This window comes from Podarcis cretensis, assembly GCF_951804945.1.
Source record: "Podarcis cretensis genome assembly, chromosome: 10".
Classification (NCBI taxonomy): Eukaryota; Metazoa; Chordata; class Lepidosauria; order Squamata; family Lacertidae; genus Podarcis; species Podarcis cretensis.
In genome coordinates, this window is record NC_137179.1 from 11250455 (window position 1) to 11267773 (window position 17319).

The 17319-nt window shown below is 44.2% G+C and overlaps 1 protein-coding gene across 6 annotated transcripts in view; it reads left to right on the plus strand.

Moving 5' to 3' along the window:
* The window catches only part of CELF2 (CUGBP Elav-like family member 2), a 561934-nt gene that overhangs the window by 92857 nt on the left and 451758 nt on the right, over window positions 1-17319 (plus strand). For all 6 annotated transcript variants that reach the window (XM_079992647.1, XM_079992627.1, XM_079992629.1 and 3 more), the window contains exon 2: window positions 12557-12592. In XM_079992647.1, the coding sequence (XP_079848773.1) occupies window positions 12557-12592 (36 nt within the window). The remainder of the gene's footprint in view (window positions 1-12556; window positions 12593-17319) is intronic.

The window sequence follows — 17319 nt, forward strand, 5'->3', positions numbered from 1 at the left end:
TGTCCTTCTCTCGTAGTTTGCTTGTTAGCTTAGCCAATTCTGCATAGTTCATCAGCTTTTCTTGCCATTGTTCCTTTGATGGTATTTCTTCCATCTTCCAATATTGTGCAATCAAGATTCTTGCCGCTGTTGTAGCACACATAAATAATGTCCATTTTTCTTTTGGTAGCTCTTGATTTGAGATACCTGTTTGTTAGAAGACCCCAGGTAAAATCCCTGGCATCTCTGGGGAGGGCTGGGAGAGACCCCTGCCCAAAATCATGCAGAGCTGCAGCCAATCAGTGTAGACAATTCTGCGCCAGATGGACCAATAGTCTTACTCCTTATAAGGCAGCTTCCTATGATCCCTTCCTGGCTGATGAAAGTTGCATCATTGCAGATGTTTTCCCAGAAACAACTTCAGGTCTTTCTTTTCCTTTTTTGGAAGTTTAGCATGAAAACGGAAAGTATGGCATGTGTTGAGTGAATCAAAATGGACCCAGCAGCTCCGGAGAATGGGGTGATTAGAACCGGTGTGGTGTAGTGGTTAAGAGTGGTAGTCTCGTAATCTGGTGAACCGGATTCATGTCTCCGCTCCTCCACATGCAGCTGCTGGTGACCTTGGGCTAGTCACACTTCTCTGAAGTCTCTCAGCCCCAGTCATCTCACAGAGTGTTTGTTGTGGGGGAGGAAGGGAAAGGAGAATGTTAGCTGCTTTGAGACTCCTTCAGGTAGTGATAAAGCGGGATATCAAATCCAAACTCTTCTTCTTCTTGTGTTCTTGCCTATGTGCATTTCAACGTGAGACCACAAGATAGGACCAACTATGTGTCTAAATATGCAATGCAGATTTGCACAATGTGGCATCTTCATCTCTGCCCTTTTCCCACTCAACTTCTGTGCTGGGAATAGTTTTACAGATTCCAAACTTTCTGAATCGGCCTCAAACAGCTGCCACTATTTAAAACAATCTGCTGGTTTGGGGGGAGGGTGTTATTTGCCTCCCCACCTCTCCCCAGATTACATTTATTTTGTAGAAGCAATATTTGGTCCTGGGAGGTATAACAGGTTTAACATCTATTATGTCATATGGATTTGAGCAGAGACACAAATGGTTGAGATCACCGGAGCAGGCGGAAATGAAAATTGGGTTATATTTATTGCAGGCCGTCCATTTTCTTTAGTGATATACGAAAAGGGGGGAAAGGCGGGGGGGGGGGAGTGATTCAGTGCAAGGTTCCTGTTTGTAATTTAAGCTGGCAATATAAACTGGCAAAATAAACAGAAATGTATTGTTTGGAACAAACACACATGTGTGAAGAGGTGCAGATGGGCTGGCTGATATTCAACGGGTGGGTTTGTTGTTTTATGGAAAAACCGAAAACAGGAATTTGCAAGAGGTACCTGCAACCAAAAGTCTGTTGTGTGCAGTCAGTGCTTTAAGCAGTAAACATGCCCATCTCTACAATACTCCATTGCATTCCCTGTTCTGCTTGCTTTTCTGTCCCTGCACCTCCCAAGAGGCACTCAGCATTCTGTTGCCACTTAGCATACCTGGGTCCTCATCGGGCTGCTTGCCCCCCCCCTTAAGTCTCTTTGCCTAGGTTAATTTATTTTGGGCACTTCTGCAAATTGCAAGGTTTTTTCAAGTCTGCTAATCCCACCCTCACAGGGATGCCAACTTGAATAAAAATTGGGGGTGTTATGTACTGAAGTTCTCACCCTGGGCCAGCAGGGGGATACTGTAGATAGTTTTCACTCAGGTCCACATATGCAAATAAGGGATTGAAAGTGACCTTCAGTGATTGGATAGTTGCAGAAAGTTGTTACAGTTGCATTGTACTGGAGCTCTATATAAGCAGGCTGGCTGAACCCTTCAGTTCAGTTCTGTTCTGGCATGTGACTAAACAAGAGCTGTTTGAAGAATTGCTGTGTCATCTGATATGTTCACCCACAACTTAAGAGGGGGGGCAGGTAAACCCTACCCCACATAATCACAATAGTGGCTGCCTGCTCAGTATTTGAATGGCAATGGCTATTGCCTTGGGGTGCAGCCCCCTCAAATATTTTATTGGGGGAAGGGATCTCAGTCCCTAGGAGCTGGCTCCTGTTTTCCCTCATATATATGGATGCTGTTTGGCTCTGTTGGTATAGTGTGAGACTCTTAATCTCAGGATTGTGGGTTTGAGCCCCACACCACTTATGGCAAAGTGTTGGTGCTGATCTTTAAAGCCCTAAACAGCCTTGGCCCTGTATACCTGAAGGAGCACTTCCCTTGCTGTGAAAAGTGAGGTTATAGGGAACCTGTCAGAGGACCTTCTCGGTGGTGGCACCCACCCTGTGGAACGCCCTACTGTCAGATATCAAAGAAATAAACAACTATCTGACTTTTAGAAGACATCTGAAGGCAGCCCTGTTTAGGGAAGTTTTTAATGTTTGATGTTTTATTGTGTTTATAATATTCTGTTGGGAGCCGCCCAGAGTGGCTGGGGAAACCCAGCCAGATCGGCGGCATATTAATAATAATAATAATTGGACAAGATGATCCTCATGGTCTCTTCCAATGCTACAGTTCTACGATTCTGTAAGCACTCACGGCACTGCTACCAGAACAAACTGGATGAAAAGTAGTACAATGGTACCTCGGGTTAAGAATGTAATTCGTTCTGGAGGTCTGTTCTTAACCTGAAACTGTTCTTAACCTCAAGTACCACTTTAGCTAATGGGGCCTCCTGCTGCTGCTGTGCCACCACTGTGCGATTTCTGTTCTCATCCTGAAGTAACCCGAAGCCTATTTCTGGGTTAGCGGAGTCTGTAACCTGAAGCATCTGTAACCTGAGGTACCACTGTATAAAGAGTTTGGGCTCAGGCCAAAGAGACTAGAGTTTAAATGCCAACTAGTCTGTGTGTGTTGTTGCCGCTGCTGTTCCGTGAAATGGAAGTGCAGCATCTCAGGACTTTGATATTGAAAGAGGTGGTTCGTTATGATGACCTTAACATTAATTAAAGTGATTTGCAAACTGCTTTTAAGGGCTCCATTGGTGCCAGAAGGTGGGACAATATAAGAGCCGTATATATAAATGGGGGGGGGGTTTGGGGGGTTGGAATCCTATTGATGGTTTTAATGATTTTTCATTTTTATTAAGCTGTTTCGAGTGCTGGAAGAGGATGGGGTAGAAATTAATAATCCACAGAGGATCCGGCACGACTGCTGTAGTCTCAGTCTATTGTTACATGCAGACAAAGGCATTTGACCTTGAACTGAACATCTTGAATAGGATTGCTAATTGGCAGCAGCTCTTTAGAAAAATAAAATATAAAAATCCGGATTTATTTCTTGCCACATACATGCACAGCGGCATGTGCTGTGGTGAAAATAAATGGCATCATTCCCAATTCAAAACCTTGCTTGTGGCTGTTCTTCCTCAACGCTCCCAGCGCTGCTCATTTTCAGCGATAAAGTATAATTTTTTTCTACGGGGGGGGGGGGAGGCCTTGGTGACATCTATAATTACATTTAATAATAAGTTCTCACAATCTGATTTTTGGGGGTGAGTGGGATACTCCCACCATTAAATAAACAACAACAGCAACACCAAACTGATAAATTGGCCTTTGATAACACAATTGAAAAAGCTGCATAGTTCTTGTTATAAGATTTGCCATTTTCTTAATTCAACTGCAGAAAATGGTTCCTAAGTGGGCATGGAGGAAACTGCCAGTTTTGGTTTTTCTCCTTAAGTTTGGCTCATCACATTTTCACATCAGTTTGCTGGGGGGGGGGGAGTCTCTCACAAATACATCAGCATTTTAGTGCAGCTTTATCCCCATATGCGAATTTTTCTATGCAATTTTGCCTAATATACACATTTCCTGGAAGCCGGTTTGTGATTTGTAATTTGGATCTATTGTCAACAAGGATATGCATTTTAATGCATGCCCTCCCCACCAAAAAATGCACATTATTTCACACTTTTTTTATATATGTTGGAACCATCACTTCTCTGAATTTTCCCCAAAGTGTTTCAGTTTCCACATCATGTCAGGAAGTACTAATTGAGCCAAACCGAATTCTTTCCCACATTTCTGTTCCTAAACCTTGTTGGTTGCCTTCTCTGTGCCTCCTTCTCCTCTCTCACACATCTCCTCTCCTCTTTCCTTTCTCTGTCTCTGACAACATTGCTGGATAAATGAAGATTTCTGTGTCATCTTCCCAACTTCGATGACACTCCTCCCAGGCTGGTTACACTTGCCGTTTCTGAAGCCCAAATAAGTGAGCTTTTAATGAGCGTGAAGGCTCATTTAATAGTTGGTTCGGTTACTTAGTAGTTCCTCTTATTTAACGGTGGCAGAATTATAGGACATGAAGGGTGGGGTGATTAATAGACCTACCTGTACATAGTGAAGTCTAACAGTTCCTTAATGGTGCAAACTGCCTTAAGAATTTATTATTGTTTGGGGAGAGAGAGGGGGGAGGGGGCAGATGTCTGGTTGAGTGGTGATGCATTGTTGCTGAAGTTAATCACTGCTCCAAAATAATAGTGCTGGATTTTAGTGAGCGTTGGTGCCTTTCAGCTGAATTGAGACCCAGCCGAAGTATTTGCAAGCTTTGTCCAGGGTGCGGGGAGCTCATCTGGATTTTGGAAAGTTGGCACCTGGCTCTTAACATGGATATATGCATGGTCAGGGGGAAAACAATGCTGTCCAGGGTTGTAAAGACTGCGGAGGGAATAATTAGGTGCACTCTTCCCACCTTGGATCAAATCTACGCTTCCAGATGTCATAAGAAAGCTGCAGAGATAGTGCAGGATAATACGCACCCTGGAAATGATCTCTTTCAGCTTCTGCCTTCTGGAAGAAGGTACAGGCTTATAAAGACTAGGACTAGCCGCCCGAGAAACAGTTTCTATCCAAATGCGATTTTGGTTTTAAACGCAGTGTAAGGTAGTCTCTAGAGACACGGGTGGCACTGTGGGTTAAAGCACAGAGCCTAGGACTTGCTGATCAGAAGGTCGGCGGTTTGAATCCCCGCGACAGGGTGAGCTCCCGTTGCTCGGTCCCTGCTCCTGCCAACCTAGCAGTTCGAAAGCACATCAAAGTGCAAGTAGATAAATAGGTACCGCTCCGGCAGGAAGGTAAACGGCGTTTCCGTGTGCTTCTCTGGTTCACCAAAGCAGCTTAGTCATGCTGGCCACATGACCCGGAAGCTGTACGCCGGCTCCCTCGGCCAATAAAGCGAAATGAGCGCCGCAACCTCAGAGTCGGTCACGACTGGACCTAATGGTCAGGGGTCCCTTTACCTTTACCTTTACACTTTAAAAGCTGATAGGTTTCCATGTGGCTCCCAGGTGGTCACACTTCTCTGTGTTGACTTGATCCAGACCTGCATACCTTTGGTAAGGCTTGTGTGTCTTCAGCAAAACCCCATGTATCTTCAGACCATACCCCTCCTATAGTTTCTTCTGGGACATGCCTTGTTTCATGTGGGAGAGGGAAAAGGATATGAGGAGGGTGGGGGAAGGGAGGGAAACATTCTAGGAGGACCCTTTACTTTTGGTACATGAGTAAAAATAAAGTGAATAGCTGCCAGAGCTGCAGAAGAGATGGTTTTAAGAAAATATGAGTAGATGTTGGGTGTGGAAAGCAATACGACTCTGTGGAATCAGATTTGCCAAATCTATAGGGAGTCTCGTGCGGAATCCATCTCCTTTCCAAGAGGGATAATATTCTGTGGGAGAAAGACCTTGCAAGTGCAGAGGTGGGAGAATACTGAAGGAGCAGGGAGATAGTACAGCCACATGAATTTAAAAGTTGAGCGCTTTTAACTTTGCAGCTGCCTCCGTGTGGAGGACAAATGTATAACTAAATTGCACATTCAGTGGCCTGTAGGGCACTTAATATTTTCACAGTTACCATTCATGTCAACATTTATCTCATTTTCAGATTATTACCCTCCGGATATATCCATTCCAGTCAGCCACTGGGGAGGGAGGGATGTCGATTATATTAGATACCTGCATCCAAATGCTTCCAAATACATAACGTGCTGCCTCCTCGACTCTCTTTCCTCCAACATCACTCGCTGCTCTCATCTTTGGGCTGGTCTGTTTTATTGTGGCCTGCTGCTGACACCTCCTCCCACCCAAATAATCCCTCTAGCCTCCAAACTTCTCTATTCCTCCCTATTCCCATTTGTGGGCCTTTCTCTCACCAACAACTGCACTGTGACTGATTAGTCTTCCCCCTGTGCTGTGACATCACGGCAGGGCAGCCAATGCCAAGGCAGCACTTGTTACGTATAAAAGCATAGGCTGTGTGAATGTGTTGACTACTTGTCAGCATAGCTCCTTGTACTTACAAAGCTGTAAAATTTGTAAAGCATACGGCTTTACCTCTGCAGCTAAAGAAACATTGGATTAGTGTCAGGCTGATGGCTTCTCATTCTATGTACTGAGTTTATATGCAAGATTACCTCCTAACTGCTGGTTGTACTTATTTTCTAGGCAGGCCAACAACTCTTTCTTTTGAAAGCAGGTGTAACATCCCTACTATTCTGCTCTAAGATTTGCAGTTCTGAAAATTATAGTATTTGCAACCTAGATAACACACACACACACACACAAATGCAGATTTTCTTGTGGTTTCCGGTATTTTTTAGCAGACTCTTTGAGCCTGAAGACTGCATAAAATGGCTTTTCGTTTTTATCTCCTTGATCGCTGCAAGGAGTTCTTTTCTTGTTATCAGAGCTATTGGCAGTTGTTGGGTGGGTCAGAACCAGCGACTCAAGAGTGGAGATGGTGCCTGATTTGAACTGAGCCAGAGATTGATTTGAGGCTGAGAACTGCAACACACTGGGCTGGTCCTTGTGTAACTTCCTCCTGCAGTCAGCCCAATGCATAGGGGGTTGGGCCATGGCATTACACAAATCCAACTCTTCATCCCCACCATAACAGGATGGACTGTCTAATTTTGGTGTGCATGTGTACAAATGGCATGGTTCACATTATTGCTTCTCCTGATTAGTCTCATAACGCAAGAAAGTTGTATGCACAGATATGGTTTCACAGAAATCGCTTGGAAGATTATGGCACATTATGCCCCATAACTTTCTGGTTGGGTTTGAGATTGGTTGGGTTTTTTTAATAGTAAAAGATCAGAATCTGGGGCACTACTGGAAGCCTTCACAGGCACCATGGTGCCCATGGGCACCAGGTTGGTGACCCTTGGTCTACATTTGTTGTCGTTTAGTCATGTCCAGCTCTTCATGACCCCATGAACTAGAGCATGCCAGGCACTCCTGTCTTCCACTGCCTCCCGCAGTTTGGTCAGACTCATGTTAGTAGCTTTGAGAACACTATCCAACCATCTCGTCCTCTGTTGTCCCCTTCTCCTTGTGCCCTCCATCTTTCCCAACATCAGGGTCTTTTCCAAGGAGTCTTCTCATGAGGTGGCCAGCTTCAGGATCTGTCCTTCCAGTGAGCACTCAGGGCTGATTTCCATAAGAAAGGATAGGTTTGATCTTCTTGCAGTCCATGGGACTCTCAAGAGTCTCCTCCAACACCATAATTCAAAAGCGTCAATTCTTCAGTGATCAGCCTTCTTTATGGTCCAGCTCTCACTTCCATATATCACTACTGGGAAAACCATAGCTTTCACTATACGGACCTTTGTTGGCAAGGTGATGTCTCTGCTTTTTAAGATGCTGTCTAGATCATAGCTGTCAAGCGTCCCTTATTTGGCGGGACAGTCCCTTATCCCAGCGCCGTGTCCCGCTGCTGTCCCTTATTGATGATGTCCCTTAAATAAGCTACTGAAGGTAATGGGGCCCTTTCTATGTCCAGCTGTCCTTTGTCAACAACAACTTGTTGCTGTTTTTTTGTGTTGAATATATGCTATATGGTAATTTATGGACCTAATAGGTATCTGAAGCCATCTGCATGCAACAAAATATGTATTTTATCAAAGTAATTGTTGATCCCTTATTTTGGCTGCTGATCCCTTATTTTCGAGGCTGCTGGTCCCTTATTTTCAAATCTGTAAGTTGACAGCTATGGTCTAGGTTTGTCATTGCTTTTCTCCCAAGAAGCAGGCGTCTTTTAATTTCGTGACTGCTGTCTCCATCTGCAGGGATCATGGAGCCCAAGAAAGTAAAATCTCTCGTTGCCTCCATTTCTTCCCCTTCTATTTGTCAGGAGGTGATGGGCCCAGTGGCCATGATCTTAGTTTTTTTGATGTTGATCTTCAGACCATATTTTGCTCTCTCCTCTTTGACCCTCATTTAAAGGTTCTTTAATTCCTCCTCACTTTCTGCCATCAAGATTGTGTCATCTGCATATGTGAGGTTGTTGATATTTCTTCCGGCAATCTTAATTCCGGCTTGGGATTCATCCAGCCCAGCCTTTCGCATGATGAATTCTGTATATAAGTTAAATAAGCAGGGAGACAATATACAATATACAATATTGTATATTGGTCTACATTGATTAGCACCAACTCTCTAGGGTTTTAAAAGAAGGAATCTTTCATAGCCCTACCTGGAGGTGCTGGCGACTGAACCTGGGACCTTTTGCATACTAGACAGATGCTCTGCCACTGAGCTACAGTGCTATATCCCTGAGTTGTTCAGATTAATGGACCCTTGCTCATTTCTAGGAGTACTTGAAATAAGGATTTCACATCATTGTAGCAGCTGATAAAAATGGACTGCTGCAATGTTCCTTCCTTCATTTGCAAATGGGGTGATGGGGGTCCTTGGATTTGTCGTGCCTTGCCTGCAGGCTGAATTTTAGAATGTCTGGCGTTGAAAGCTACAAGGGAATAATACACCTGGCCTTTTCATCTATTGCTCTTTTACCTTTGTTTCTTTCTCTCTTCTTTTTTGTGCCGCGCTCTCCTGACTTATGACCTGCATTCTTGGATTCGAGCATGATGTCCTAAGTCATTACCCTTCTGCTGCCATGTATAATGCTAAAGTGAGAATTTGATCTGCCGAAAGGGTGACATTTTTATTTGAGCGCAATTAAGCACATGAAAGATTGCTGCTGAAATATGTGAGTCAGCAGCTCACTTTATTCATTGCAAAGGGGGTTACGCACATCTCAAAGCTTCTTTCTTCTCCCTCCTCCCTCAAGGCTTGTGTTTACTTCCATTACAAGTGGAGGAAGTATCATCCAGTGCCCCAATTCTAGCATCATTCTGGGGTATTATATGAATACGTTGGTAAGGGGAGAGATGGTGACTGCCATGAAAAGCAATGGAGGATATTCCGAGATGATTCTGCAGAGTAGCTTCTTTTCCCTCCAAGGAGATGTGAGAGAAAGAATCTCAGACATATTTCTTTGGGGAGCATAAGACAACCCCTGCTGGATCTCAGGCCAAAGGCCCATATAGTCCAGCGTCTAGTTCTCACGATGGTGCCCTGAATGGAGGACCAGACTACAACAGCACTCTCCCCTCCTGCAATTCCCAGCAAACAGCATTCAGAAGTAAAGGTAAAAAGGTAAAGGACCCCTGGATGGTTAAGTCCAGTCAAAGGTGACTATGGGGTTGTGGTGCTCATCTTGCTTTCAGGCTGAGGGAGCCAGTTTTTGTCTGCAGACAGCTTTGCGAGTCATGTGGCCAGCATGTCTAAACTGCTTCTGGTGCAATGGAACACCGTGACGGAAACCAGAGCACACAGAAACGCCGTTTACCTTCCCGCCGCAGTGGTACCTATTTATTTACTTGCACTGGTGTGCTTTCAAACTGCTAGGTTGGCAGGAGCTGGGACAGAGCAACGAGAGCTCACTTCATTGCGGGGATTCGAACCGCTGACCTTCCGATCGGCAAGCCCAAGAGGCTCAGTGGTATATTGCCTCTGATAGTGGTGGGGGCACATAACCCAGTGGAAGAATGTTTCCATTTTGGCCCGGTCCTAATACACACACACACACACACACAGACAGACACACACACACACTCCTACACCCCTTTATGAAAGTTAAATCTAGATAGGATGCACTGAGGCAGAAAGGCTGCAGCAGAAGCTGGCACTGCTTTGTTATGGGAAAATGTTAGGGAAATTCCAGGATGGAACAAATGAAAACTCCCGCCTGATGCAACATGCCTTCTCCATTGTTGACCAGATTACTATCCCTACAAATCTTGCAAGCAGAATAGGATGGCAATCACATTCCCTGTTGATCATCCATGCCTCCTGGTTAAGAAGTTGTGTCCGTGCAGGTATTTGCTGCACCAACTAACTGGGAAACTTCCAAAGCTTGGGGAATAGTGGTCCGTAATCATGCTGTTTGATGTCGTCCCAGCTTGTCTTTGTAGCTTGGATTTTCAATTGTCTAATGGAGCAGAGTTTATAGAGCTGTTATCAGGCAATGGCATCATATGGTACAACTCATCTGTGGCTATGTAAGATCCAAATGCTTTTGACTTTTAAGATGCCATCAGCCTAACTGTGTGTATACTGTAGTTCTGCTGGAGTACAAGGTGTGGCATTAAATGCAATTTGGTATTTTTAATGTTCTAATTTTAAAGATAGGCTTTCTAGCCCTCATCAGCAGTGGCTGGCAACCTGGCACTCCCCCAAGCTCACTATCTCACCTAATTCCCCTACCCTGCCCCCAGCAAGCAGCCACTTTGTCTCACCTGCTGTAATCCCAGAAACTAGAGAATTTTGCTGAATAACAACAACAACAAAAGTCACTCGCACACAAACCATAATCCATGAATGAGGTATTCTCCCCATTGCTGTAACCTCACTTGGAACCATATAGTAATGGATGAGGAATAAATCTAATAAGTAATATGGCAGCCACTCATTGAAGAGGACAATAAGTTAAAAATTCCATGGATCCAATCCCTGCAGCATGTTCCTTTAGCATCAACCCAGGAACTAGTACAAGCACTTATACAAGATATCATTCTATAATTGTATTCTTGGGAAAGGACACCCCCTGCCACCATGAAAATAATCATTGGCTTGGTCTCACTGGGTTGCTAATGAACAAATTTTAATCCTGATTGGAGGACTCAATTAATATGTGTGCCTGGGCCTAGAATTGGCCAGGTCTGCACTAATGTTGATAGGATCCCCAACTGGCTCATGGTTCTTTCTCCATCTTCCTTTTAGCCTTTCTCCAGACCTAGTCCAATTCTCAAATAAGGGAGATTATCCAGTTTCTTTATCCTTGTTATATACATAATTCATCTTTTCCTGGTGCAGGATTTGGATTGCAGAGGTACAGAATTTTTTGTTTTTGTTTTTTTAAGTGGAGTAAATTAAAATTTAAAAAACCAGATTCCATATTATCTTCTCTGGTATGTTAATGGGAAGAAGAATAGCTCAGTGACAGAACATATGTTTTTCATGCAGAAGATCCCAGGCTGAATCACAGGTAGCTCTAATTAAAACAATCAGTTAGGAGGTAATTTGAAAGACCCCTGCCTGAACCCCTGGAGGGTTGCTATCAGTCAGTGTAAGTTAGATGGAGAAATAGTCAGAGATTGTATAAGACAACTTCTGGTGCTCCATCCTTGCATTCACCATACAAAAATATTATTTATGTGGTCATGTCTACAATCAAACCAAGATTGCATTTCTTGAGAGTTTTGTCATTGTTCCTGTTTACATTGATAATGCAGAGACAGGAGAAGACTTGGAAAGGGTGAAGCTGACAATTTTGGTTTCTTTTGGTGTCTCATTCCCCCCCCCCCCCCCCCAGTCTTTAGTTCTCCACATTTCCACAGCAGTTCGCAAAATGTTGCTTCTCAAAGTCCTCATGAAAATTCACCATTGGATTTCTCCTAGTGATGGAATTTTCCCTAATACAATGCATTTTTTGCATGCTTTCCCACTAATCTATGCATCTTTGTGCATGCTTTACCCCGGTATATGCGTTCTTTGTGCGCATTACCTAGCTGGAAATCTGCATTGCCAAATTTGGAGAAGCAAAGATGCGTTGCAAAATTTGCATTGCAAATTTCGAAGGGTGGCCGTGTTTGGATTCATTTCTGAAAAGCACCAATTAGGTAGTTCTCATTGACATGCAAAGTGAATCGGATGTCTTCCCTATCCCAAGAGAGGGCGCCCAAATGATGCACTGAAATAATGTGCCTCTGTGTTGTAAATGTGTATTGATTGTACGGCGGCCTCCCTCCTTAGAGGGCAATGCATATTGCTTACTTCGTAATATAATAAGCCCACCCTGAGGCCTTTGCAGACTCCTCAGCTCATGGTGCTCAGTAAAGTCATAGACATCTGCCCCAAAGTCCTGCCCTGATGGCGCTGCTGTAAATAAAGGCAGGAAGCTGCTGCAAACTGCCCGTGCACAACACCCTGTACAAAATTCGGAAATAAGAAACAGGCTAATTCCTGATGCATCCGTTCCACTTCGGAGCATCAAAATCTGGGGAGACATTTGAGTGTGAATTTTGGAAACATCCCTAATTAAAGCTGGCTGCTTTCAACGTATGTCTTAAGTTCTTGTTACCCTTCCCAAAGTCATTAGGAATAAGCTCTTTTAAATACTAACGAAGTTTCCCTTCTGTGTATCTTCTCTTTTTTCTTTTTCTTTTTTGCAGAGAGACCGCTACAGAGTTGTCTGGAACACTACCAAGGTAAGCAAGCTGTTCTGCTAAACCAGATCTGTGTGTTGGCTTTGGGGAGCTGCTGAAGGGAACATGCAAACCCTCTAACTGAAGCATCCAAGACAGCCTGTCAAGGGTTTAAGGAAAAAAGAGAACATTTGTATGTGAAACAATAGTTACAAAACATGCGGGGGATTTTTTTTTTTTCCAGGGGGGTGGGGAGACCATTTGGCAGGCAGACGCAGTTGCAGAACAGCTCTGTGGAATGGTAGATTTTGCGTGAGTAAGTGTGTGCATCTCTCTAATTGATAGGCTACCTACTGCCCTGAGAAAGTAAATCTTGGATGAACTGCTAGGTTAAGGCTTGGAATACTTAACTGGTAACTTCAGTTTGCTTTTGGATTTTTGTCTGTATGGTTGACATTTAAGAAGAACCAGGATTTTTCCAAAGGCCCTGTGAATCCTTTAAGAGACTAGAGAGGGAGAATTATTTCCCGAGAAGGAACAGATTCAGCATAGTTGCCCTTAGGTATTGTAGAATCATTGAAATGTAGAGTTGGATATGATTCCGAGGGCCATCTTCAACCCTCTGCAGTGCAGGAATCGCAGCTAAAGAATCTGTGAAAAATAGCCATCCAAACTGCCGTATTTTCCACTCCATAGGACGCACCTGACCATGAGACGCACCTAGTTTTTAGAGGAGGAAAACAAGAAAAAAAAAATATTCTGATAAAATACTAAACTATTTAATAAACTACCGGTATATCAGAATAATATTTCAACTATGTAAAGTGAACAGCAGTCAACAGTGGCATTAAGAACCATCATCACAGTCATTAACAAATGAAGAGAGACTTTATCCCCTAGTAAGGGGGACAGGCCTCGGTCCAGTATACCTGAAGGAGCGTCTCCTCCCCCATCGTTCTGCCCGGACACTGAGGTCCAGCTCCGAGGGCCTTCTGGCGGTTCCCTCACTGCGAGAGGTCAAGTTACAGGGAACCAGGCAGAGGGCCTTCTCGGTAGTGGCGCCCACCCTGTGGAATGCCCTCCCATCAGATGTCAAAGCAATAAACAACTACCTGACATTCAGAAGACATCTGAAGGCAGCCCTGTTCAGGGAAGTTTTTAATATGTGACATTTTAGTGTATTTTTCATCCTTGTTGGAAGCCGCCCAGAGTGGCTGGGGAAACCCAGCCAGATGGGCGGGGTACAAATAATAAATTATTATTATTATTATTATAAATATATGAGCTTCCCACATTGAGTCCCTTAGATCTAAGGATGGTATGGTTTGGACCTACACCATTATTTTAATGAAGCTAAGAGAAGTGGGACTTTCTTCCTTTTTCTTCATTGCAGAGAGCTCTGGGGGCTTTCATATGTGGGAGGAATGAGGGAGAAATCTGATTCAATTCCCGTTTAAAGTCCAATCTACCTAATTCACACCTTTGTACACAACACAAGGACCAAACCACAACCACCCTTCAAATTTCACACTTCTGCAAAGGAAGGCACTACTGTCCTGGCAAGACAAAGTGGTGGAAGGAGGGTCTGGCATGGTGGCACATCACCTGTGGGGACGTGGGACGTCGCCCACACGAGCGTCGTCCCAAGGGCGTGTGCGCTTACGTGCACCCATCCCAATGGGGCGGCTGAGCATGGGGTCGGAGGGATTACATGGCTCCCACTGTGCTTGCTTTACACCCATGTAAGCGGCTCCTGTCCCGCTTTGCTGCTTTAAAGCGAGCGCAGCATTCGCTTCATAAGACACATAGACATTTCCCCTTACTTTTTAGGAGGAAAAAAGTGTGTCTTATGGAAAGAAAAATACGGTATGTTTAGACACCTCTAATGAAGGAGAGCCCACCGCTTTCCACACAAGCCTGTGTGTGCTTATCCTCGATTCACCTCCGTTTGCTAGCTGTGCAAAGAGGAAGGGGTTTTCTAGTGCTTCAGGAAGCTGCAAAGCCTCATTAGCCAGAGTTGACAGGAATAATAATACAGTCATACCCCGGGTTGAAGTAGCTTCGGGATAAGTATTTTTGGGTTGTGCGCTGTGGCGACCTGGAAGTAACGGAGTGCGTTACTTCCGGGTTTCGCCACTTGTGCATGCTCAGACGGTCAAAATGATGTCACACGCATGCGCGGAAATGGCGAATCGCGACCTGCGCATGCGCAGACGTGCAGACGTGGGTTGTGTTCGCTTCTGGATGCGAACGGGGCTCCGGAACGGATTCCGTTCGCATCCAGAGGTACCACTGTAGTAATAATAATAATAATAATAATAATAATAATAATAAATAACCATATTTACTCGAATGTAATGTGCCACCAAATCTAACGTCCACCCTAATTTTCGCAACGTAATTTGGCAAAAAAAGTGTGCATTAATGTTTGATTAAATATGGTATTATGTGGCCTTTACTAACAGGTCGTGAAGCGGGTAACAACAATGTACAGTGGTGCCTCGCAAGACGAAATTAATCCGTTCCGTGAGGCTCTTCGTATAGCGGTTTTTTCGTCTTGCGAAGCAAGCCCATTGACAGCTTAGCGGATTAGCGGTATTAGCGGTTTAGTGGCTTTTAGCGGATCAGCTGATAAGCGGCTTAGGGCTTAGGAAAAGGGGGGGAGGGGAAAAACCCCGCAGGAACTCGCAAGACATTTTCGTCTTGCAAAGCAAGCCCATAGGGAAATTCGTTTTGCGAAGCGCCTCCAAAACGGAAAACCCTTTCGTCTAGCGGGTTTTCCGTCTTGCGAGGCGTTCGTCTTGCGGGGCACCACTGTATAATTCAGGGTTAAAACAAATTGCAGACACTGGAATAAGGTTTATTCACCATGTTGATGAAGCCTCTGTCATGCTTCCACCTGCCTTGCCTACGCAAGGTCCCAGGTTCAGTCCCACGTAGGACTGGGAGAGATTCCCCTGTCTGCAACCATGGAGAGCTGCTGCCAGCCTGTGTAGACACTACTGAGCTAGATAGACCATGAGACTCAATCTCAGGGTTGTGAGTTTGAGCCCCACGTTGGGCCAAAGGTTCCTGCCTTGCAGGGGTTGGACTAGATGATCCTTGTGGTCCCTTCCAACTCTACAATTCTATGATTCCATATGCAGCCCTCTGACTGGGTTGCCCCAGCCACTCTGGGTGGCTTCCAGAAAATTAAAACACAGTAAGACATCAAACATTAAAAACTTCTCTGTGCAGGGCTGCCTTCAGATGTCTTCTAAAAGTCAGAGAGTTGTTTATTTCTTTATGAAGCATTTATTTCTATATACCGTATTTTTCCGTGTATAAGACTAGGTTTCCCCCCTAAAAAATAATGTCAAAAATTAGGGGGTGTCTTATACCCTGGGCCGCCTTCCCCCATTTTCTTAAATCTGAGTCCCCCAAAATAGAGGGCGTCTTATGCATGGGGGCGTCTTATAGATGGAAAAATACGGTATGTGTTTGTGAACACAGAATATATCGGCCTGCTGTACAAAGATTAAGTCAAATCTGTTGTTCCACTCACTTCTCCCTCTCCGTCCACCTTCCACTCTCATATGGCCCCTGGAAGGCTGTTCAGGAAACAATGTGGCCCTTGGGTTTCAAAAGCTTCCTTACCCCTCTCCTAGGATCAGATGATGTTGCTTCCTGAACTCTGTTGATATCTGTGTTTTGGTTATGAAATAGCATTGGTGTTGCATTTTGTAGCGTATAATCCCCAGCATGTCCCAAAGTTGTGCTAATGTAGCCTGCTGTTCATCCCTCACACCCAATGAATTATCACAGACCTGCGGGGTTTTTTGGAGGTAAATTCAGAAGTTGCCCCGTTTGCAAAGCAACCAAACGCTTGAAACTCACATGTGTACAGAAGCTTGCTTTCTGCTTTGCTCCTCATTCCACTGTTGCCTGTTCCTTTTTATTCCATCAAATGGCTTTTTTTTTAATGAGCTTCAAGATGTGGCAGGGAGACGGAGTGAGAGAAAAGGGGTTCTTCGGTGAATATTGCATTGCAATTTGTTGTTTATTCATAATGAAAAACGTGCAGCATGGAAACAGAGATACCCTCGTTGCAATTATACTACAGCTTGTTAACAACCATTTTCACAACGCTATTTATTATAACCGGGCTTCTGTTTTCCTGCTGAAATGTGTGCAAGTGTGGCAGAACCTTGCTTTCTGCATAGTGCTGGGCCTTGTTTTGCTAAAGATTTTGATCATATTGATAAGATGTCTTGTCTTATTTTTGTGAGTTCTGGGCAATTTTGCCCTCCCTCCCTAGATAGCAGTCTGGCGAGCACAGTCTTGTTGCATATAAATTGTCTGTTTCCTCTCTCTCTCTTGCCCTGGTTTTTAGACTTCTGATAGCTTCATCTGTGTTGTGGAACACTCTGGTGCAATTTGAAGCAAGGCAACTGAAGTTATTTTGTTTATTTACCAGTTAATGATTGTCGGAGCATGACACTTTTGTGATTTATTTTTATTCTTCAGAGCTACAAAGGTACGGTTGCTACTGTTTCAAGAAAACGATTCAAAGCAGTAGCAATCTCTAGCTGTGCTGCTGGAATCTCTTCCTAATCATTTAACGGCACATAGGTTCATCCACTGTGTCGTGGGATAAAGGTTTTGAGATCTGTACATGAAGATATGTAATTACACCGGATATTGTTAATCTAATTTTGGCTGGCATTTAACTGGCAATGGACATGGTCTTTTTTCCAGTAGAAATCAATTAGGAGTAAAAGAAAATTAAAGCCTTGATTTATTTATTTTTA